This window comes from Rosa chinensis, chromosome 5 (assembly GCF_002994745.2).
Source record: "Rosa chinensis cultivar Old Blush chromosome 5, RchiOBHm-V2, whole genome shotgun sequence".
In the NCBI taxonomy this organism is placed as follows: Eukaryota; Viridiplantae; Streptophyta; class Magnoliopsida; order Rosales; family Rosaceae; genus Rosa; species Rosa chinensis.
This window is the reverse complement of record NC_037092.1, coordinates 80,198,513-80,222,361: the sequence shown is the minus strand read 5'-3', so window position 1 is coordinate 80,222,361 and position 23,849 is coordinate 80,198,513. Positions and strand designations below refer to the sequence as shown.

The following is a 23,849-nucleotide window of genomic DNA, read 5'->3' as shown; positions in this document are numbered from 1 at the left end:
GGAAACGTGGGAGGCCTAAAGGTTCGATGGATTCTGGCCCGAGAAAAAAAGCGAGTTTGGCACAGAAAGATCCATTAATCATCGACATAAATAACCCGTCTCATGAAGATATTCCAGAGTATGGTTATGTCCAAGAGACATCATTGGGGGACGCTCCAATGTTAGAACCAATTCCAGGGAATAGGGAGATCTCCATGAATTACACTAGTGTACATGAGATATTGAATCGAGATTCTATTATCCTTGATGATGTGTTTGCATATTCTATTGCTCAAGGAATTATAGAACACGATGATATCGAACCTCGCTCCTTTGAGGAATGTCAATGAAGAGCAGACTGACCTAAATGGAAAGATGCGATCCAGGTTGAATTGGATTCACTAACAAAGAGACAGGTATTTGGCCCTATAACGCTGACACCCCCAAGTATAAAGCATGTTGCCCATAAATGGGTCTTTGTTAGAAAGCGTAATGAGAAAAATGAGGTTGTTAGATACAAAGCCCACCTCACAATGCCCTGGAATCGACTACGAGGAGACATATTCTCCAGTAATGGACGTTATAACGTTCCACTACCTTGTCAGTTTGGTAGTTTCTGAAAAACTTGACATGCAGCTTATGGATGTGGTTATAGCATATCTCTATGAGGATCTAGATTCAGAGATATATATGAAGGTTCCAGATGGACTTCAATTACCCAAGTCAAGTGGCTTTAAACCATAGAGAGCATTTTCAATAAGATTGAGACTCTCACTATATGGATTGAAACAATCCGGACGGATGTGGTATAACCGTCTAAGTGACTACTTTATTGGGAAGGGATATGTCAACACTAAAATATGCCCATGCGTGTTTATAAAGAGGACAAGTTCCGAATTTGCAATTGTAGCAGTTTATATCGATGACATGAACCTAATTGGAACTCTAGATGAGTTAAAGGAAACTGCTAAGTACTTGAAATCCGAATTTGAGATGAAAGATCTTGGGAAAACACGGTTTTGCCTCGGACTAGAACTCGAGCACCGTAGTGATGGGATTATGATCCATCAGTCAGCATATACTCAAAAATTATTAAGGCGCTTTAATGAAGATAAAGCAAAGCCTGTGAGTACTCCCATGATCGGTCGTAGTCTTGAGCCTGAAAAAGATCCGTTTCATCCAAGGGATGAGGACGAAGACTTATAAGAGGCTGAAGTTCCCTATCTAAGTGCAATAGGTGCATTATTGTACTTAGCTCAATGCACAAGACCAGACATCTCATTCGCAGTGAACTTGTTAGGTCGACACAGTTCTACGCCAACACGCCGCCATTGGATTGGCATAAAGACAATCTTTCGATACTTGAGAGGTACGATTGATATGGGTTTGTTCTATCCCTACAGAGAGAAAAGAAATAATGAAAGTGTGTGATCGGACTCCACAAGGCAAAACGCCACCTTCCGTGCTCCTCCTCCCTTCCATCAAAATGACAACAATGTCTTGATGGATTTTGCTGATGCAGGGTATCTTTCTGACCCTCACAAAGGTCTCTCCCAAACGGGTTATGTCTTTACCATGGGAAGCACTGCGATATCTTGGAGGTCTACAAAGCAGACCCTTGTTGCTACTTCCTCAAATCATGCAGAGATTATCGCTCTACATGAAGCCGTGATAGAATGCATATAGCTAAGGTCTGTAGTTAGACATATTCGAGGAACTTGTGGTTTGAAGTCTACCACAGATGAACCTACATGCATTTATGAAGATAATGCAGCTTGTATTGAGCAAATGAAGTTAGGTTTCATCAAGAGCGATAACACCAAGCATATATCGCCTAAGTTCTTTTACAATCAGCAACAATAAACACTTCTAAATATTGAAGTGAATCAAATCCGTTCAGAGGATAATGTAGCAGAATTGTTTACCAAGTCGTTACCTAAATCCACCTTCGAGAAACATGTGAAGAGCATCGGATTAAGAAAGTTATCCGAACTCCCATAATTAATGTAGAGATCAGGGGGAGACCTTGACATCAGGGGGAGGTATGATGTCTACATGTTCGATCTTGAAGAGTGAAGGACGTGTTGTGCTCTTTTTGCCATTCGACCAGGGTTATTTTTGTCCCACAGGGTTTTTGTTACCTGGCAAGGTTTTTAGTAAGGCAACGATCAAAACGTCATCACCGAGTTTGAGCGGCACAAGGGGAGTGTGGAAGGATGTCGACTACTCCACCTTCACGCGTGTTGTGCTCTTTTTCTCCTTCGACCAAGGTTGTTTTTTCCCACAGGATTTTTATTACTTGACAAGGTTTTTGACGAGGCAACTTAGAAGCGCATAGCAAAGGCAACACTATCGACATGGAATATCCAAGGGGGAGTGTTGTAAATGATAATGAATATTCATGCAATATGTATTGCTTAATGTATGCGATTGACAGACTCATAATATATGCGATTGATAGACTCGTAATGTATGCGATTGACATACTTGTAATGTGCGATTGATTAGTATAGCTATTATGTATTGCCTTTTGTATATATGATGTAACCCTATATAAACCTCATGGTGAGATTAATACAATACAATTATCCAATTCTTTACAACATATTGTAAATAAATAAATATTAATCTTGCTTCTTCGTTATATGGCGTGGAACATACTTTTAGAAGCTGGGCGAAGTTATGGCTATTTGGAACCGAACTTAAACACTCTGGTTTCAAAATATATACTTATAGAATAGATATGGTCTTAACTCTTATGAAAAAAATTGATATGATATAGGAAAAAAATCATTTAATATTCGGGTCTTTCTGACATTGCTTTCACATATTATAGATCATTCACCTTTAGGCATGTTTTTCATAGGCCATCAATATCAGACATGATAGAAAAATGGATCACTCATCAAATGGTGTTTCTATTTTAGGATGCCTCACACCTGCTTTTGCTAATGAAGAATTTTATGTAAGAAGACTATTTCATTATGAGGATAGCAACTATTACAACTCGGATGAGAAATGTATTTTTCCTTTAGTACTGGAATGAGCATCTAATTAAACTGATACACCGGTCCGTGGGTTGAGTAAAATGAGCTTTTTCTATAGATGGGTAGGGTGAACAATTTGGTATTTTTTCTTGCCATTTTCTTTTCTGACTCTGCACGTTTGTATCATGAAATCCATATTTGTGGTCATTAATTTCTACATTACTAGTTGAGTATCATTGTCAATTAGTCTGCTGATGAATTCTAATCAAGAGAAAATCTTGTTCTGGCCTGTTCATTCTTACAATTGACATTAGCTGGCCATTTGAAGTTAACCAAAATTAAATTATTGTTTAGATGGAAAGAAGTGAGCATTAGTTCCAAAAGTGATCGAAGCAAGAATTGCTCAACACTCTACCGGTTGGAGATAATGAGAATAGCTTGAGTTGTTCTCGGTATATGGTGTTCAGGCATGTGTGGACTTTTTACTGCCATCTGTTCTATTTTTCTCACTTTTGCTATTTAAATATGAAAGTTCTGCTAATAACATCATCTTCATTTTTAATTGAAGTCCAAAAAGATGTTGCCTGTGTTTTGTGCCGGCTAATTGGACAGCTATATGCAACTTTTCTTTACAAATTTGAATTGAGATAGTTTGAAGCTATGAAGCACGGATACGGCATTTTGGCCTCGTATCCTGTACCGATCCGGGATACGGGTACGATACGCCGTGGATACGCGGATCCGGATTTAGATACGGTTTGGATACGTCCGTATCTGAATAGGATACGAATTTTTGTAATTAAATTGGATACGTGGGGGAATAGTCACTTTTTATGCTAAAAAAAAAACAGAAACATAAAAAACCAAACCCAGACTGAGAGAGGGGGTGGGGACCGTGACTTTTTTGTTTTTGCCTCAGCAGGGATTTGGACAAGTAGGTATACACATGTTGCTTTCTCATAGAAAGCTTAGGCAGAGGATCCACACCCATTGTGATCATGTATAAAATAAAATTGTAAATTGTGAATTGTGTATTTTTCAGGAACCATTGTGTATTTTCATATTTTCTTTTTTCATTTTTTTCTAATTTTATATATATATAAAATCAACGTATCCTTCACGTATCCGTATCCTATTATATTGAAGATTTGCCGTATCCACATATCCAATCGTATCGTATCCGGATACTCATACCCGTATCGGTGCTTCTTAGGTTTGAAGTCTTCTTATGTTATTTTTAATTTTATGACCTTTGTAGTCCACAATTAGCCTGCAAGATTTTCAAGATGCGGAACCTGATTTTCTTATAAACTCTATCTTGGATATTGTAGAACGGTTCAACAAAAGAGGTATTACATGCGATGTTTTTTTTTTTTTTTTTAAACAAAGGTTCATTGCATTAGATGACCAGCCAAAAAGCCAGAGTCTAACATACACTTAAAGACAGAAAAATGGCGGGGTAACTACCACGCTCCTATTTAAGTAATGTAACTCATTACAAGTCGATTTTGAGCCCGCTTTGGAAGCGGACCCATAAACAAAGAACAACTCCGTATCTTCTAAGGCAAAATCATTGACTAGCATCCCCATTAGCCAGGCGCGCAATTGCGGTACCAACAGAGAGCCACTTCCCAGCAAACAAATAGAAGTCAGTTCCCTATCCATAAGCTGCTTCCTCCAGTTCAAACTCAAGATAATTACCAATTCCGAAGAACCATGATCTGAATTAGGAATGGCATTTTAAAAAACCCTAAGCCCATAATGTGGGCCTAGGTACAGCCCAGCAACCCAAATTTGAGCCCAGGCCCAAAGGCCCAAGCCCAAACCCGAGCAGCCAATGCAGCAGCCCTAGCCCCAGTAACCAAGCCACCCCTGCCGCCGTCCAACCCTCCGGCGGTCGACCGCGACGGAGCTTGGTCATGGTGACCTCAAGCTTCAAACCCAAGCGGGAAAACCAAGACTACCCGACTTGCAGAACGATCGGTTCACGATCCGGATCCACCGACGAGAATCAACGTCAAACCACTGTTCTTGCCGGACCCGAACCAGTCCAAGCAACACCGCTGCTAGATCCAACAGAGCCTGCAAAGACAAAGCTCTGCCGCTGTGCTATGCCCAGAATCCGGCGAGCCCTGTACCGGAAACCACCACGATCGACTGCTCAGATCCGGACCTACACCAACCCAGAGACCCGATTGGAGCAAGCCAGGAACCAAGCCACCGCCGCCGTCAAACCAGACACGATCCAGACCAAAAACGCGACACCTCTGCCACACCGTCGTCGCACCCGAGAGCGCGCCGCAGCCTTGCTTGGTCTGGGGAGCGAAGCTTCACCGCCGCCAGCAACACGAAACCTAGGTTTCGTAAATCGAGGTCGCTCCAAGAAATTCGGAGGCCTCCTTGAAAAATATTTTGATGTCAGGGTTATTGTTAAGGGTGTTTTACAGAGATTGAGAAGAAAGAATTGAGTATTGAGCTTCAAATGTACCTATCACCCCTCCCGCTTATAACACTTATGATATTACATGCGATGTTGCTCTTAAAGCTTTATGCAAAAGAGAATGACGCAGACGGATTGATAACTAGGTTTACCAGCAATAAACCTAAGCAAAGATTCTGGAGTCCACCAGAGATAAAAGAGAAAAATCTCTATATTATTGATAAAAGTTGAAAAGATACATTCTGCAGCCTTAAGGAGGCTTATTTATAAGAAAATAAACCCTAGGGCGACTAACAATGAAACCCTAAAGCCCATGGGTAAAAACAAAACAAATCCAAAGTAAACTAGAAAACCTAAAATAAAAATAATGTAAAACTAGTCTAAAAATATTAAATCACGAATCGGATTATTAAGATGATACATTTTGGCCTAAATCTGATAGGGCTCACTAAAGTGAGTCTTGAATATCTCGTCGTTCCCATTCCAGAAAGGTATCATGCGTCTCAAACAGACATTCTGGCCAAAAGTTAGTCAAATCTGATTCAAAATCAAAACCTGACTTTTCACACGAGAAACCTGAAAAGTCCAAAACCAAATTTTCTTGGATATTGCAGCGGCTAGTAACCTCATTATGCGTGAATTACCTATTTTCCAATCACTCTTCTTAATTCCACGCTGCTTCTTTATTTTTCTAATTTTCCCGCTAAACCATGTCCATTCTCGTCCTACATCAGAAAAGGACTTCAAGTTGAGGTAACTAATATTTCTCTTTTGTATATAAACTGCATTTAGGGTCAAAGTTGTAGTACACATGGAAAAAAATTATTGAAAACAGTATATATTGACCATTAATGTGTGATAGATTCCACACGAGTCAAATTAATCAAACCTGTTCATTTTACTTATTCATACCAATTGAAGTTGTGGGAACTTTACTAGAAAACCTTAATGTTGAAATACCAGGGGATTCCTCTTAACATTCCAGGTTCAGTCAAGAGAACATTAGTCTATATGCCCTAAACTTCTGACAATGTCTGGAATTATGAATTACCTAAAAATGGGTGACAGAAAACAGGAAGAGAGGTTGGGAGTGGAATGGCTTTAGGATCAAGTGTATTATTTGCTCCAGTTGCTGCTATTCCAGGGACCAGTCCATCTCTTCTATTATGATGAATCAGTGGGATGTTGTGAAGTGGGGCTGGCTTTTAGTATTTTCTAATTGCTTGTGTTTTTGTGTTTTTCTGGGTTACTAATTGGTATCTTTTTCTACGTTTGGAAAAAAAAAAAGTTAGCAATACTTTCTTACCTTGTCATTCAAAGTTTAAATATTTCCATAACCACTTGAGAGGTACTAGCGGAATTTCATTCAAGCTGTGTGGACTCATGAATGACAAAATGGGGGACATGCTGCTCCGTGTGCAAGCATGATATGAGAACAAAATCTGTGAATCCTGAGGTAAGGGAGTGGGGTGCATCCTCATTATTTAGTGTTCTACAATTGAGTCTTGTTTAAGTTTTTTGAATATTAAGACTCTAGGACAACCTCTATTTTGGTACTTGTAGTCCCTAGCTTTCTTAATTGTCATGTATAGGCCAATAATGAACTGGAAATATCAAACAAATGAGCGAGTACAAGTAGATGGGCATGCACTAGAATGCTTTTCTTGTTTAAAATGTTGGGTTCAATGATTAGTGGTTTGGAATGATGGTTTGCAATGTTTATATTTGGTATGTAAATGGATCAAATGTACAATTTAATTCAGGAATGGGATATTCAAATAATCAGACAACAGAATAGATATAATGATAACTGCCGTTGTTTGAATGGCCAAAAATGGGAACAAATCACATTGCAACCATTCATATATCACATCAGTTTTTAACAAATCACTGTCTTCTAATCTGCACTCACATAACAGAAGCAATTAAACTCTGTTGTCACAATTTTAATAAGAAAACAGAAGAAATTGAATTATATTGTCCCAATGTTAATCAGACAACAGATATAGTCCAAGAACTGAAGTTTGAAGATCAATCAGACAACAGACAAAATAAAAATATGTTGTCTGACAAGCTTAAACACATTAACTTGAAAACTGGCACTGTTGTTAGAATACAGCGCTTCAACTAGTGCACAGCTGCGCTTAGCATCTGCCGAGCCATCTGTCGAGCTATTACACAACATTTATAACACATACTTGTTGTCTGTGTGTTTCTCAGACAACTGTGTTCCACCGTTGTCTGAATTTTCATCAGCCAATGGCTTGGTCTACAACAGTGGCCCTCCAAATCACACAACGGTTTTCTCCCGTTGTCTGATAAGGTTTTTAGTGTAGTGAGTGCTTACATAGGAATTTGGTTGTGATCCTAAAATTTTTTTGTCTTCAAGTATTTGTAAACTTTAGTATGTTCTGTTGTATTTTCTGTTGTTGATGTAATGCAATCAACTTATATTTAAAAAAAAAAAATTAAGTAATGCTTTGTGAACTATCTTTTTGTATCCGACATAGAATCCGCCTTATGTACGTACGTACTTGCAACAATACCACCTTGCATACATACCTCAAGTCTCCTTCTTGATTATTTTATCTTCTCTTAATCATACACAATTGGAGATAAACTGTAGATATGTATTGAACTCAAAACTTCTTTCTTACAAATAAAAAAAAAAAGAAAAATGCACAGTCAGTGTCTGAAGACTCTGAGGACTGTCAAAATGATATCTGGACTTTCAAATGTATCAATGTGATACCTGGACTTATAATTTTTTCTCAACGTAGTACTACGTCAACTTTTCGTTACAGCTCCGTCAATTTTGATCACATGTGACGCACGTGAGGCTGAAAATGAGGGCAAAAAAGACCTTTTCACTCCATCAAACATTAAAGTGAATAAACTCAAAATTGAAAATAAAAACTGAATAAATTATTATATTGAAAATAAAAGTTAAATAATTTTTTTTCTTTGTTCTATTAATCAAGATCGCAATCAAATACATTCTAAAAAAAAAAAATTCCCAATCCAATAAGTATCTGAACCTAGGAATTTCATGTTCATCTTCTTAAACCCAGCAAAAAAAAAAAAAACAAAAGAATTCCTAGCAATTGTTCATGTTCTTGAACCCATTCATATTCATCTTCTTAAGCTGGACAGACCCATTTTGGAAGAGAAGTGAACCCTTGGTCCACAGTTGAGTATTCCAATCCACTAACTTTCTCACACTCGCCGTCTCTGTTAGTATCAACACAAACACAGCCACACCTATTCTCAAGCTTGTCCAGTTCATGTTTGACCAAAATTTGGATGAGAATGAGCATTATACATGGCAAAATTGGGACTGAAACAAGCCGAACTTTTTGTTTCATATTCCTTTTCTGCATAAAAGAACATACAGAATTACATAACTCGAATCTTAACATTGGGTGATTAAACCAATACATAATCTTTGTATCACTATAATTTAGCAACTGAAATGGACCCAGAAAAGTAACAGCTTGACAAAAAAAGCAACCAAAGAATCGATCTTTATGTACCAAAATGAAAGAAAAGCATAAAAACAAGCAAACCCAGAAATCTTGAGGCTCTTTCATTTCATAAAAAACCAAATTTGAACCCAAACAAGAAGAGAGAGAGAGACCTGGAAAGTTAAGTTCTTTCTGAGCAGTGCATTTGCTAGAGTACAAAAGCTGGCACGGCCATTCCTCATCCTCCATTCATGTTCATCTTCTTAAGCTGGACGACGATTTCGAGGCCTCTCCTCCCTCCGCCGCTGGTACGCCTCCATCCTCCGCTTCCTTCCTCCTTCCCCTCACCCCACCAAGAGCGTCCTGTAAGTTCTTGAACTGATCACTCACAATTGTGATCTGCCAGAAAGTGCTCATCACCGGAGGGTTGGGCGGCACCATAGGAGCATTGGTGGCATCATTGGAGGGTTAGGCGGCAGCATTCGAGGCCCAGGAGGTGGAGGTGCTATAGGTTGGTATGGATTTGGATTCATCGCTAGTTGGCTACCAAAGTAGACTAATAAAGAACACTAAGGCCCTGGCAGCAGAGACGGCGGTTAATCGGAAGTAGGTGAGGTTTTGGGTAAGAGACGCAGGTACTGAGTGAGTGTGAAGATCTCTGAGCAAATAGAGGTTCACCGGTACTGTTCGCAATTCGCAGAGCGGCTTCTAATTCTCGGAGGCTAGTGAACATAAACGAAGCCCCGTGAAGAACAATTGTGTGTAGCTGATGATGAATAAGAGATAAAATTTTCTTTTTTAATTCTTTTTGTTAATTATAAAATTCATTTTTAAGAATTAATTATTTTATTCATTTAAATTAATTATTTTATTCATAAAAAAGTAATTTGAGGGCATATAAGTTATTACTTCTCTTTTTAGACCTCACGTGCGTCACACGTGGTCAACTTGACGTTTGACGATGCAGTGACGGAAAGTTGACTTAGGTACTATGTTGATAACAAATTATAAGTTCAGGTATCACATTAATACATTTGACAGTCCAGATATCATTTTAACAGTTCTCAGAGTCTTCAGACGCATTTTTCCCTAAAAAAAATGATATTACTAGACTAACTAATCGTGAAAAATTGTTTTTTTTATGATTTTCAATTTTCAATTTTTTTTTTTTTTTATCTGAGGACAGTGTTGGAACTCTGGCATGAAAGTACAAGAGGCACTCTGAAGTCTGAAATTCAGTTGTTTTTGACAAGAACAGAAAAAATGGAGCGGCAGAAGGAGCAAAAACAAGGACCGCAAATGGGGATTGGTTTGGAGACCTTACCCAGCTGCGTATTGATCAGCGCTATCTTCCCCAAGCTGGAACTGGAAACCCTGTGCTCTCTCGCTTGCGTCAGCAGAGCAATGAACTCCTCAGTCTCTCAAGCCCTTTCTTCACTCTCCTCCCTCAATCTCTCCGTAGAGTCTTCATCTTTTATCTCAAAATTTAGTTCTGCTTCTTGTCAATTTCGTAAGAACTAAAGCTTTAATCGAAAACCCAACATTTTTGCAGGCGTTTTCTGCGAATGCGCAGATTTTGAGTAGCATTGTTGGTGGGTGCAGAGGCCTTAATAGCCTCACCCTCAATTGCCTGCGCCTAGACGACTCGTCGTTGGCGATTTTTCTGGGTGCACATATCCAAGAACTGAACTTGCTGTGCTGCTCCTTGATGTCGTATCAAGTCCTTGCTTCCATTGGAGAGGCTTGCCCCAATCTCAGGTGCTCTGATTTTTTTTTTCTTTTCTTGTTTTTCATAACCAAAGATTGATACTTGGGTTTTTGTGTAATGGGGATTTTTTTTTTTATTTCAGGGTGCTTGTGCTAGAATTGGTAGACCAGGAATCACCTGAAGCTTTTAAGATCAACCTGGACAGAATGCTTAATGGTTGTTTATGCTTGGAGGTATCAATTTTTAGCTCAAATTATAATTCTGATTCTGGTATTTTAGGGTCTGATTATCATGAATAATGTTGTTGATTAAAATTTCATGTCCGTTAGTTTGATGGAAAATCTTGGTTTGGTCTTGATTGTAACCATTGGTTAGCTATATTGGCCAAAATATTGGTCCTGAATTTGGTCTTTTATGTTAACCTTTTATTAGAAATTTTGTTTCGCTGGAAAAGGAATGAAAGGTTAAGCTTGTCTCTTTTGTGATCATGCAGTCTTTATCTATAAAGATTCGATGGAGAGGTGTAGGTGCAAATCCTTTTCAGCCATTTCGATTCTTCCTGCCTAAAACTCTCAAAAGCATCAAGTTGCAGCCAGTGCTTGAGGAAGACGTAATCCATTTCACTAGTTTGAATGATGCATTTAGGAACTATTTGCCAACAGCTAATGTCAGCACCCCTGTTTCTAAATCCTCATTTGCATTCGCATTGCAGCGCTTGTCGCTTGTCTTAGATGTTATATCAGATCAGCTAATTGTCGCCATTGGGATTTGTGACAATTTGGTAGAGCTGGATCTTGAAGATAGACCAATTCAGGAACCATTGCCAAACCATGACTTAACCAGCGTGGGGCTTATGAGTCTGGCCTCTAATTTTCGTTTGAAGGGATTGTCTCTTGGAAGAAGTAGACAGAACTGCCAAGTCTCGTTTAAGGGAGTGGATGATATGGGCATGTTTGTTTTTTCTAAGTACTGCACGACTCTAGAGTCGGTGAGACTTTTTGGTTTCTCCAGAGTTAGTGACGCAGGCTATGCATCGGTCCTACAATCGTGTCAGAATTTGAAGAAATTCGAAGTGCGTAATGCCTTCCTTATGTCAGACTTGGCCTTTGTTGACCTTACTCGGTTCTCATGTTCTCTTGTTGAGGTGAAATTGTTGTCATGCTGTCTTATAACTTGTGAAACGGTAAATCAGCTCACCAGTTCTGGGGTCCTGGATGTGCTTGATCTGTATGGCTGTAGGAGCATAGCAGACTCCTGCCTCATCTCCATTGCATCGCTTCATAGCTTAACCATGCTGAATCTTTCAGGAGCTGATATTTCTGATTACGGCTTATCTGTTCTTGGGACAGGGAATCCACCCATCACACATTTGTGTCTTAGAAACTGTAAGGCTGTGACTGATGAAGGAGTTTTACTTTTGTTTCTTGGAGGAGGCACAATTGGCAAAACACTGTCATCCCTCGATTTAGGACACATACCAGGAATATCTGATAAAGCAGTTCTCACAATTGCTGTGGCCGGTACAGAGATTACTGAGTTGTGTCTCAGTTATTGCTCCTCTATGACTAATTCGTCCCTAGAAGCTTTGGCTACAAGGAAACAGTATCGAGATGATTGTAAACTACTTCGGAGGCTTGATATTTTCAATTGCAAGGGTTTGTCTGCTGACTCAATTAGGTTGCTGAAGAGGCCTTTCTTCCCCGGACTGCACTGGCTTGGTATTGGGAATACTCGTTTGAATAGTAAAGGATGTCCAGCTCTCAGTGAAATTGGTTACGAAAGACCATGGCTGACGATATGTTTGGATGGCTGTGAAATGGGTTGTCATGATGGATGGCAATTCCATAGAGTTCCATAGAGCTTGATATCCTCCATGAAAGACTGTCCTAGCATGTAAAATTGTGGTATTTGCCATCATTTCCATTACCCTTTAGCACATATAGTATTCTCCTACATTTTAGTTTTTAGAAGTGATTTTGCGCAATAACCGAGTTAATGTATTATGTTTTCAACAAACAAGTTTTCCTCATCGATGATATGTACTATTTTTACGTATTTATTTTAATTTAACTTTTCTCTTAACACTTTTTATTTATTTATTTATTTATTTATTTTTATTTTTTTTTGGGTAAAAGCAGTGCAATACTTTTTTTTTGGGTAAAATCAATGGCTCATTTTAGAGAAATTTTAATACACACTATTATTTTATATTTCAAATAAGATTTATAGGTTGGTTAAAAAAAAAAAAAAAATTGTGCCTATGTTCTGTTCTATGTCTCTCACACACACACACCCATCGCTACTAGCTTGTGAATTTTGAAGGACTTGTAAATGTTTGAATTTTTTTTTTTTATTTCAATTTATTTGTGTTCTAATGGAGTTAGGATACAGCTACTAGTAATTACATTTGATTATAAATTGGCTGATGATAGACATATATTTCCAGAATCAACAGAAAATAGAAGAAATAAAAAAGATTTTTTTTTACAAAACGTCAATATCCTAATCATATTAAATAGTAGCCTCAATGTAGTCAAATAATATGAAATTTAATGGTTATTGAGATTATTTAGAAGTCATGTTTTATAGATTTTTATTACCAAAGAGAAGACTTGCATTCCCAAATTCAAATAGGACTTTTGATACTACAAGACAAAGCGCAACAACCATAAAATACGAGCTTTGCACTTGCATTTTTTATTTTTTTTTAATTTACATAGTGAATCGGAACTTATGGTTAAGGTAAAAGAAAAGGGTGCCATATGATGGGGTTTTAAGCTGAAGCGTACATAATTGGTGATCGTCTAATTAGTAGTGGATTAGTGGTTACGATTATGTATTGGATCTATGATTTTCTTAACTGAAACTTATTTGATGATGTGATATCGTTTCACACAGATTTCATTACATTCCTGTAAAAGGATCTTTCAGTGATCAAATTTACCCAAATTAAGTTGAAAAAGGAATGTAAATTTTGGGCGAATCAAATCTTGAGCAAAATCAAGTTAAACTAGGAAAGAATCCAACTATCCAAGTAACCGCCATATTTAAAATAGTGACTTACACCTCAAGTAAAACCCAACGTTATATATGGTATGTTTTCATTTCACTGCCAAGAAATTCATAAAGAGCGATTGTCATAGGAGCTCTCTTTCCCTTTGCGGCTTTCCCTATTGTATATGTCTTCTTCAAAATGAACTACCCCAATTACTCCCGTATGCTTTTCACCAACAATGAGAGCTTTAGCAAAGCACACCATTCTTCTTCTCCTGACTTTACTATCTTTCTTCTCCATTGCCAAATCCAAAGACTCCTCATCGCTCGGAACAGGCCTCGTCTCTGCCGGCGAGGTTTTCGAGTTGGGTTTTTTCAACCCTGGCAGACACTCAAGATGGTACTTGGGCATATGGTACATGAAAATCAAAGAAAGAACAGTTGTTTGGGTGGCCAACAGAGACAATCCGCTCCCAAACAACTCAGCCAGTCTCAAAATCGGATACGACGGAATACTTTCTCTTGTGGATGAATCCGGAAAAGTTTCTTGGATGTCAAGCAATCAATCACAATTTGTTAAAAATCCAATCCTTCAGCTTTTGGATTCCGGCAACTTGGTCCTCAAAGAAGCAAATGAAACCAACCCTAACGAGTTCCTCTGGCAGAGCTTCGACTACCCTACACACACTTTGTTGCCGGAGATGAAGCTCGGAAGGAACTCGAATACCGGATTGGATAGATACATAACCTCGTGGAAAACTCCACAAGACCCTTCTACTGGTGATTATTCCTTCAAGCTCGACTACCGCGGTTTCCCGGAGGCTTTCCTCCGGCAGAGACAGTCGGTAAAGTACCGGAGCGGCCCCTGGAACGGGTTGAGTTTTAGCGGGGCTCCGGAGATGAACACCGCTAGCTCTAATGGTATTGGTTTCAACTTCGTTGTAAACAATGAGGAGATGTACTACTCTTTTTCGGAAACTAATCCAGCTTTGTATTCACGGCTGATTGTATCTCCCTCCGGCAACATCCAACGGCTGACGTGGATCGAGAGCCGCAAGACCTGGAGCCAGTGCTGGTACCTTCCCAGGGACCCATGCGACACGTACAGGGAGTGCGGGCCCTATGGTGTCTGCGACGCCAACGATGCTTTGCCGGTGTGTAAGTGCATGAGGGGATTCCGACCTAAGAACCCTTCTGCATGGAGCTTGAGAGATGGCACCGAAGGATGTGAACGTCAGACGGAGCTGGAGTGTGGGAGTAAGGACAAGTTTATGAAGGTGGAGAATTTGAAGCTGCCGGAGAGCGGCGGAGCGATGGTGGATATGGAGATGAGTTTGGAGGAGTGTGAGGTGAAGTGTTTGGGGAATTGCTCGTGTAGTGGGTTTTCGAGTGCGAGGATTGAGAAAGGAGGGAGTGGATGTGTGATGTGGTTTGGGAAGTTGATGGATATGAGGAGTTATGCCGGCGACAGCGGCCAAGAGTTCTACCTCCGATTACCAGCTTCTGAACTAGGTACATACCACCTTCTTCTTTCTTACCAGGTGAACAGCACTGACTAATGACTATTACCATTACCGTTACTATTAAATTTTTTTTTTTCCTGTTTCTTTTTTAATATGATTATCATTCACGTTAATGTTAGTTTAGTGAATTTAGAAGTTTGAAAAATATAATCACTAGAACACTCATAGAATTACGCAGCATTACGTTGAACTCTTATTTGGTGTCAAAGTAGGAGTTATAAATAGCAGTGTTTTAAAAAGCGCGCTCCCTGAGGCGCAAAAAACGGTATTTTGTATATATTTTGCGTCAGATTTCATCACAAGGCGTAGAGGCGCATAAGGCGTACTTCAAGGCGTGAAAAGCGTGGTGAGGCGTGAAAAACATGATGGAGGCGTACGCCCAAAAAAAAAAATGGTAGATGAGTTCTGCGTTGTTCTTGAGATGATTTCTGCACCAAATCTTGACAGAGACTAAGATAAAGGGGTAGAACCGGAGGGAGGGAGGGAGAGAGAGAGAGAGAGAGCTTACGATCGAGTTGTGCCCGTCAGAACAGCATAAGATGACTTAATTAATTGAGGACGTGGAGAAGCAGCTTTGGTGCAGATTATGTAATACCTCTTCATATATACCATCAAGTAATACAGATTTGATTAAGATCCAATCAACAACCAAATTACATCTGAAAGATTATTATGTTAAGGTTATTATGGTTTATCGTTATATATCTATTGGTCTTCCACCTTTCCTAAATACTACATACCTGTTAATGTAATTAGTGGCACACTACAATACAAACACTTATTTTTCTATAAGTTATTTTTCTATATACATATGTTTTATTAAATTTTTCTTTAATATATACTTAATTTATTATGATGCAAGGCTTACGCCTTATGCCTCGAGGCTTACGCCTTGTTGAGGCTCTCCCGAAAAAGACTTACGCCTCAGCGTTTTAAAACATTGATAAATAGTCATCGATCGACTTCTTAGTAGTATCGGAATTATAGTGTGGTGCTCAAATTTCTTGAAATGTTACGGAGTATGTAAATTTCTAAAAATTTAAATGTTGACTATATGTCTCTGGAGAGTACAACTAGTAGGAGTGATTTGAATATTGAACTTTATTTTTGGTATTTCTCTCTTTTAACTGCATTCTTGGAGGGTACACAGGGCCACATGAGTTTTGTGGAGTTCTGATCACCAGGACTAATCAAATTAAAGTCAAATTAAATTGTAACAATATTCAGTGTCACTAACCACATGTATGATAATTTGATTCCAGATGGTGATGGGAAAACAAAACGCATAGTTATGAGCGTAGGCATTGTAGTTGCTATTGCCGTTCTGCTATCAGCTGGTCTTATTATCTGGTTCGTGCGGAGGAGGAGGAACTCGGGTAGCACCCTCAGGAGAGAATCAAAAGGTACAAAAGGAACATCCATATATGTTCAACAAGTGAAAAGCTAGCTAGATAACAGATATATTTACTTACCAAGTCTTTGTTTTCTATGTTCTGCTTACTTCTGAACAGGTCCTCTTGAAAGAATTCGAAGCCAGGATTTTCTTCTAAACAGTGTGTTAGTCTCAAGTAAGAAGGAGCACTACTCTGGCGACAGAAGCAATGATGACCTAGAGTTGCCATTGTTTGATTTTACCTCTATAGCAGCGGCAACGGAGAACTTTTCTGATGAAAATAAACTGGGACAAGGTGGTTTTGGTTGTGTTTACAAGGTACAAATCCCTAAAATTATACAAAAATTTGCAAATGCACCTAAAGAGGTAATATGACATAGGTACATATGTGGGGCTAATGCAGGGGTTTGTCGAAGGTCAAGAGATAGCTGTCAAGAGACTTTCAAAGAACTCTGGACAAGGAACCAAAGAATTCAAAAACGAAGTGAAGTTAATTGCAAGGCTTCAACACAGAAATCTTGTTCGACTGCTTGGTTGCTGTGTTGATGCGGATGAAAAGATGCTGATTTACGAATACATGGAAAATAAAAGCCTCGATTCCTTTTTATTCGGTTAGTGCATGCCTCATCTTCACCTTTATTTAAGAGCTACATATAAACCAATTTGAGTTAGAATGGACAAATGGTTGTAGATAAAGCAAAAAGGTATTTGCTGGATTGGCAAAAGCGTTTCAACATTATCTGTGGGATTGCTCGAGGGCTTCTTTATCTTCACCAGGATTCGAGATTCAGAATTATCCATAGGGACCTCAAGGCAAGCAACATTCTACTAGATGGAGAATTGGACCCCAAGATATCGGACTTTGGAATGGCAAGACTATTCGGTCAAGATCAGACAGAGGCCAATACAAAAAAAGTAGTGGGAACATAGTAAGTACTATAATAAGCTTTCAATTTTTCTTAGTAGTGCTTAGACCTTACATACTAATTTGACTTTCCCGATGATCTGCAGTGGCTATATGTCTCCTGAATACGCAATGGATGGTCTCTTCTCAATCAAGTCGGATGTATTTAGTTTTGGTGTTCTAGTATTGGAGATTGTTAGTGGTCAAAAGAACAGAGGATTCTATTATTCAAACAATGAGCTAAACCTCCTAGGACATGTAAGTGAATAAACATCATGGTCATATTGTAATGACATTTCATTTCAAAACTACTAACAAAGAAATGCTATAAATTGTTGCAGTTTTGGGAGCTATGGAATGGAGGTCGTGCGTTGGATATAATAGATTCATCAGTTGGTGATTCATTTTCGGAATCTGAGGTGTTGAGATGCATGCAGGTAGGGCTTTTATGCGTCCAAGAGCGTGCAGAAGATAGGCCTACAATGTCCTCTGTGGTTCTAATGTTATGTAGTGAAACTGCATCATTACCACAGCCTAAAAAACCCAGTTTTTGCCTGGCAAGGAAACCCGAAACAGACGAGTCAAGCACTGTAAACCAAGTAACTATCACAACATTAGATCCTAGGTAGTGTAAGGTATAATCTTCATCAAATAGCATAGCCTATATTAGGGCTGTCAATTCCGACACGACCCGATAACACGACTCGAAACCCGCACGAAATAAAGCGGGTTGAACCCGCACGATTAAAAAGCGGGTCAGCCGTGGGTCAACCCGCCATGACCCATTTAATAAATGGGTCGGCCACGGGTCAACCCGCCAACACGAAGTGAACCCGTATAACCCGATTATGTTATACTTCTTCTTGAAATTTTGGACGTTGGGAGTATTTGATCATAAGATCAGACAATTTGAAATATTTTTCTTTATAATTATTGGATTTAATTATTTATGAATATATATATAATTATTTATATTATTCATCTTGTGGAGTTTTTAGTGAATTTAATCAATTTATGCATTTTTTTAGTTAAATGGGTCGCATTTTTAACCCTTAAATTGGTCATTTTGTCTAACACGACATGACCTATTTGTTAAATTGGTTAAGCGGGTTGGAAACGGGTAACCCGTTTAATAAATAGGTTGGGTTTGGGTTTAGATTTTTGACACGATTATTAAATGGGTTGGGTTTGGATTTGTATCTTGCAACGTGACAAATACCTTAACCCAACACGAACCCAACCCGACACGACCCATTGACAGCCCTAGCCTATATGTGTGTGTATCATTTTCTAGTGTATAAATGGATCATCTACAAGGCAACTTCACTGCACAATCTGATTTTAATTTTGGTCTTGACTACCCCAAGAGTTGAAACTTGTCACATTAAATTTGCAAGGTTCACTTTGCTGTCTTCAAACTCACTAATTTCAATTGCAGTAGATACTTTGAGGCCAAACCAAGTTTTTACAAATGGCCAGACTATGGTGTCTTCAAGCCAAAGGTTTGAGCTTGGGTTCTTCAGCCCAGGAAGCTCAAAAATCAGCTTCTTGGGTATTCCTGGTTCTTCTTTAGCAAGTTTAACTCTCGGCTCTTCGGGGTTTTCAATTTCCACTAATGAGTCTTTGATTGTGTGGTCTGTGAATGTCTCTGTGGTCTGAAATAGTCCATATTGCAGCTCTTGGACAATGGCAATCTGATCTTGAGAGATGAGAGTAGTGGAGATTCAGAGGGGTGTGTGATTTGGCAGAGTTTTGATTACGTAACAGACCCTCTTGCCGGAAATGAAGTTTGTGGCTGGAATTTGATCACAGGTTTTTACCCGGGATATGAACTCATGGTTGTCCTCCGGTGACCCCTCTACGGGAGAATTTACTTTCACTGTGGACCGGCCTGATCAAGCACCTTAGTTGGCGTCCACAATGGTAATGTGGATAATTTGTTTCTGGTTTTGTTCCATCTCTGCTTTACGAATAATCGATGCAAACACCTTAGCCGAAGAACATCTCTGCTTTACAAATAATCAATGCAAACACTTTAGCTGAAGAACCTACGACATGAGGTATGAGCAACTTTTAACACATTTTGAAGGCCCGTCTCTCTTTCCTTTTCGAATGAATTCTTGCAAAGGATTCATCGAGTATGATCTGAAATTCTAAACCAACAAAATAGTGACAAAGTATTTATGGTCCTCAAATTTACAACCGGAGGTATTCCTTTTTTGTCAACTGAAATTATAAACCATTACCCAAAATTGGGTGGCAGAGGGGGAAGCAAAAGAGTGATAAACCTAAGCAATTTATATTTCTTTTGGAACTGTTTAGGTCTCAACAATATACCTGTTCACTCAAAATCTAAAACAGCATTACAGCAACATCCAAAAAAGATATCAAGGACCCCAGACTGTCCGATCTGTCAGATATGGCAAGTATGGCAAGGGGTTTTCAGAAGAAAGCAGTACGTCCTCCTCCACCTCTTCGGCTGTGCCTGTCATAAGCGGTGTTGAACTTGTCGACCAGCTCGTTCATTGTACTGGGAAAAAAATTAAGAAACTAGTTAAGATAAAGTATTAAAATTGTGAAATCCTGCAATTACAATATGATGTCTCTACAGTGTATATTTAAGCAGAAACTTAACACAACCGTTGACTAGCTAAGGCATTAGCTACAATTGAGAGGCTGTGACTTCCAACCTTCATCATATAGGTAGGTAACCCAAATTTGTTTATGAATCAAACCCTATACCTTATGTCAACAACCACTTCGTTTTGGGCTTGAATACAGAATTTAATACAGGCGTAATAACAAAAACTGTCACCACACCACGAAAACTGTCCACATGAAAGCAGTGCAATGTTCATCTTTTTTTTGTTGCAGTAACTTACAGGATTATTATTGCAATATAATGATGAACATAGAAAAGTTTGGAAGAATATATCTTACCTTGAGCAGTTGGTAAGCACAGCTAGATATGTAATCAGCAATGTGTCATTGTATTCCTACAAAAGAAAAGAGAGGAACAATGATAAGCTTAGTCTGTAGTATCTGCAATGATAAGCTTTGGTGTGAACCATTTTGCAGTGACAAGCTTCTTTAGTTGGTATAAATTATTACTCATTTTCTTAAATAAAGAAAGTGAAAAATCCTTTCCTGATTTACGGGGTTTGCATTTCAGGGGTCTTTTGAATGCAAACTATAGCATCTTAGCATTTTCAGTAACCTATAAATGACTAGTAAAATATTATACACTGAAGGGCATAACCAAGACCCAAAATAATGAATTTTACAATTGAGAGTTTGAGATAAACACCACTCACCATCAAAAAGTCATCTTGAAATTTCCCCGATTCAACAGCAGGCAACCTTCTGAGAAGACTTGATACTTGTCTTAGCAGCGAATTTTCACAAGGTATTTCTCCTGCATGGAAATAAACAACAAATACTATAAATTCTAGACCTTTCGGTGTACATGCACCCAATAATATATATCTTCTTTCATCAAATGCCAACACTAAAGCATACAGATGTACTTTCAAGAAATAAACGGGGTGAAATGACAAAGATAATAATGTTATGATAAAAAGGCAGTTAAAGAAGTAAGTGGCTTTGTATAGTCATAATACCTCTTCGTTAAATTAAAAGTGGAAAATGTATCTGAAGAGGGAGTTCTAATATATAAACTTTGTTTAGGCATCAATCCTAAAGTTGAGGAAGTTTGAATTCTATCTTGTGACTTTGGCATCTATTTATTTTGAATGTTTTGGGGTCTGTTGACTAAAGAAATTTTCTGTGTTCTGATATTGAAACTTATTCCTAATATAACTCATCTTCTACTCAAAGCATGTACATACCTTTCTGCATAGCTAGAAGATAGTGATGAAGCACTCTAATTCTGCTATTGAGCATCTTGATAGCACTGTGGATTCCTGTAAGATGAGCAGCCACTACAAACAACCGATAGTTTATGAATTTGTCAAATACTATATGAAATCTATACTCTTCTGTGAAAACCGAAAACAAGGGGCAAGAAAATTCACATTGAGTTGCTGCTGAACCTCCATCAGACGGCTTAAGATGAGCAACATGATCAACTGAGATACGTTCAGCTTCTACTGTCTATGAAGCACACCCAAAATTAGAGAAAAATTGTTTCAGTTGGCCTGATTGATAATAGTTAGATGACTTTAAAGGTAGATAAGAATGAACATCTCCAACCTCAATTGTGTAGCTTGAACTGACAAAAATTAGCTGCGGAACCCCATCAATGACATGCAGCTCTATAGGTAGTAGTGTTACCGCCCACAAAAGACCACAAAATGTTAGACAGTAAAAAGATAAACCGAAATCAATAGTTCTCATAGTGACCAAGGATTTGCCAAGCCACACAAGTTCTCCACGAAATAAGACTATAGAATGCAAAAAGAAATTAGAACTTCAAACACCCTTCATTTACAAAAGATGAGAGTCTGAGACCCTAGCAAATTATGCTATTCCCAACAATCACAGAATTATGCTACAACCAGCGGGCGCAAGCATATAAAGCAACGCATGGTATTGTACAAGAAAACGAATCAAAAACATGCATACCGTTTCCATGATAAAATAATGAAACTTGCTGCGCCTATGGATGTAAACTATTAAAGCTCAGGCTTCACCTTAGGCATTAAAAAAAAAAAAAAATTGGCCTACAATTAACTGGCTCTGCCGACAAAATCATTATACAGTGATATAATAAAGCAATGCAGGTCACATACCACTTTCGTAAATAGTGATTGGGAGGTCCTTCTGAGCAGGATTGATCACAGGATTGAGTAGAACATAAACAGGGCTTTCATTGATATCCATCAACTGTTGCAAAACAAGCACACATTCTTACTCATGGCCACGAACAAAAAAAAAAAAAAAAAACTTGAATGCAGCCCAAAGCATTATTGTATAATTAGTAAAACTGTGGCAATAGGTTTTCAAACTAATCAATTGGGAACTAAAATTGCAGATACGCATAAGAGAAAGGCATAAGCTTACAGCTTTGTGAATGGTCATATCAGATTCCTGAGCATCAGAGCCGGTAGAGTACCATCCCAGTATGTAAAAATGGGGAAAAACCTTTTATCTAAACCAATAAAAAAAAAATTATCAGGTTAGGAATTCATTGAAACCCTAGAAATAAACGAAGGGAAAGGTAACCTACAGAGCTCTTGCTTCTTCTCGAGGAAGCCACGCTCGAGCGAGTGAGTCTCAGGATCGTAGAGGAGCTCGAAGCTGTTGAAGATCTCGACGGTGCGACCACGCTGGACGCCGATGACGCAGCCGAAGACTCTCGGAGACGAAGCGGAGGAGGAGGAGGAAGACGACGCCATTTCGACGGCTTCGGCGCCGTTGTTGGTGGTGGTGGTGGTGGTTGTTGCGGTGGCGTTGTGGGCGGCGATGGGAGGGTTCATCTGAGACTTGACGCGGGAGTAGTGGTCGGAGATGTTGACCATGACCAGAGGGTGGAGCTTGAACGTGAGACCACTGCTCGACGACTCCGCCATTCTTCTCCGATTTGGGGGTTTCAGGCTTTCTCTCTCTCTCTCTCTTTTTCTCTCGCTTTTTCGCCTTTCTGGTTTTCCAAGCTCTCTGCTTCTTTTTTTGCTCGTAACAGTGTTCCATGGCCTCGCTATTGTTGCCTGGGCCGATTCTGCAACTAGGCTAGAGAGGCCCACGATTTTATAACCCAAATGAAAAGGCCACAACATCAAGTTTTAGTTTTGACCCAATACTCTTTTTTTACGTTATTTTGTCTATTTTTGACCCATGGGTGTAGTTTCCTGAACCAAATTTACAAGTTTATAACCGTAAATGTTATCCGGTCATTCGGTTGTTGAGGATTTTGTGGTTTAGGGTTTGAATTTCAAGATGCTAATCAATTAGTGTGTGACCACTAGTGAGTGTGAGACATTATTGGGAAAAGTTTGCAAGTGTGAATGCTATTCACCTTCCTATTGTGTGGCACTACAAAAGAATTTACACCATAATTTATTTGAGACAAATCAATGTATCATATAGTATTCAATGAATGCAACGTAACGATATGAACGAAGAATGAGAAATTTATTAGCAATTAAGTAACAACTGAAAGTAGGATGAATGCAAGGTAACGATATAAAAGAAGAATAAGAAATATATTTAGTAATGAAACAACAAACGAAAGTATTAAGTAGCACATTCGACAGAACCGACCCACCAATTTCTTATTTATTAGTTTTTAACGCATCAAGTTCAGAGTAAAATGTCAAAAACACACTTTACAACTCCCGTGTATATATAAAACTAGTGGGTTCGACGACACATCCGCCGGACCAAAAAAACCTAGAGAATGAAAATTTTGATCTACTCTGACAGAAGAAACGTCAACATCGTCACAACTCAACCGAAGTAAAAAATAATAATAAATATATTAAACAAAAAAAATCGATAA

General features: G+C 38.7%; 4 protein-coding genes across 8 annotated transcripts; 3 read left to right on the top strand and 1 right to left on the bottom strand.

Annotated features, from left to right (window-relative positions):
- Window positions 1–10,095: 10,095 nt before the first annotated feature.
- On the top strand, window positions 10,096–12,531 carry LOC112166108 (F-box protein At-B). 2 transcript variants are annotated; one of them, XM_040519774.1, is made up of 5 exons: window positions 10,096–10,328; window positions 10,423–10,628; window positions 10,721–10,811; window positions 11,072–11,188; window positions 11,291–12,531. In XM_040519774.1, the coding sequence occupies exons 1-5, from the start codon at window positions 10,134–10,136 to the stop codon at window positions 12,434–12,436; spliced, it is 1,755 nt and encodes a 584-aa protein (XP_040375708.1). In that variant the 5' UTR covers window positions 10,096–10,133; the 3' UTR covers window positions 12,437–12,531. The 2 variants fall into 2 exon arrangements, with proteins under 2 accessions (XP_040375708.1, XP_024158644.1); XM_024302876.2 differs by having other exon boundaries at window positions 11,072–12,531.
- A 1,280-nt stretch (window positions 12,532–13,811) lies between these two features.
- On the top strand, window positions 13,812–15,131 carry LOC121049292 (receptor-like serine/threonine-protein kinase SD1-8). The gene has a single exon (XM_040506016.1). The coding sequence runs from the start codon at window positions 13,812–13,814 to the stop codon at window positions 15,129–15,131; it is 1,320 nt and encodes a 439-aa protein (XP_040361950.1).
- Window positions 15,132–15,429: 298 nt separating this feature from the next.
- LOC112164192 (receptor-like serine/threonine-protein kinase SD1-8) lies at window positions 15,430–18,182 on the top strand. 4 transcript variants are annotated; one of them, XM_040506945.1, is made up of 7 exons: window positions 15,430–15,710; window positions 16,358–16,498; window positions 16,607–16,806; window positions 16,892–17,099; window positions 17,180–17,417; window positions 17,500–17,650; window positions 17,734–18,182. In XM_040506945.1, the coding sequence occupies exons 2-7, from the start codon at window positions 16,387–16,389 to the stop codon at window positions 18,019–18,021; spliced, it is 1,197 nt and encodes a 398-aa protein (XP_040362879.1). In that variant the 5' UTR covers window positions 15,430–15,710; window positions 16,358–16,386; the 3' UTR covers window positions 18,022–18,182. The 4 variants fall into 4 exon arrangements, with proteins under 4 accessions (XP_040362879.1, XP_040362880.1, XP_040362878.1 ...); XM_040506946.1 differs by having other exon boundaries at window positions 15,430–15,775; XM_040506944.1 differs by having other exon boundaries at window positions 15,431–15,683.
- A 1,377-nt stretch (window positions 18,183–19,559) lies between these two features.
- Window positions 19,560–23,016, bottom strand: LOC112167652 (COP9 signalosome complex subunit 6a). Its single transcript, XM_024304702.2, is given in 9 exon segments — window positions 19,560–19,922; window positions 20,333–20,388; window positions 20,707–20,807; window positions 21,241–21,333; window positions 21,427–21,505; window positions 21,605–21,666; window positions 22,144–22,237; window positions 22,415–22,502; window positions 22,577–23,016. Coding segments are annotated over 9 exon segments (1,008 nt in total). The 5' UTR covers window positions 22,924–23,016; the 3' UTR covers window positions 19,560–19,834.
- Between the last annotated feature and the right edge of the window lie 833 nt (window positions 23,017–23,849).

What these genes read in the sequence shown, in the direction of transcription:
- LOC112164192 (XM_040506945.1), top strand. Translation starts at nt 16,387, where the DNA reads ATGAGCGTAGGCATTGTAGTTGCTATTGCCGTTCTGCTATCAGCTGGT. An exon ending in CCTCAGGAGAGAATCAAAAG is followed by an intron (nt 16,499 to 16,606) that starts GTACAAAAGGAA and finishes ACTTCTGAACAG; the next exon opens with GTCCTCTTGAAAGAATTCGA. An exon ending in GTTTTGGTTGTGTTTACAAG is followed by an intron (nt 16,807 to 16,891) that starts GTACAAATCCCT and finishes GGGCTAATGCAG; the next exon opens with GGGTTTGTCGAAGGTCAAGA.
- LOC112166108 (XM_024302876.2), top strand. Translation starts at nt 10,134, where the DNA reads ATGGAGCGGCAGAAGGAGCAAAAACAAGGACCGCAAATGGGGATTGGT. An exon ending in TCTCCTCCCTCAATCTCTCC is followed by an intron (nt 10,329 to 10,422) that starts GTAGAGTCTTCA and finishes ACATTTTTGCAG; the next exon opens with GCGTTTTCTGCGAATGCGCA. An exon ending in GAGGCTTGCCCCAATCTCAG is followed by an intron (nt 10,629 to 10,720) that starts GTGCTCTGATTT and finishes TTTTTATTTCAG; the next exon opens with GGTGCTTGTGCTAGAATTGG.
- LOC121049292 (XM_040506016.1), top strand. Translation starts at nt 13,812, where the DNA reads ATGAGAGCTTTAGCAAAGCACACCATTCTTCTTCTCCTGACTTTACTA.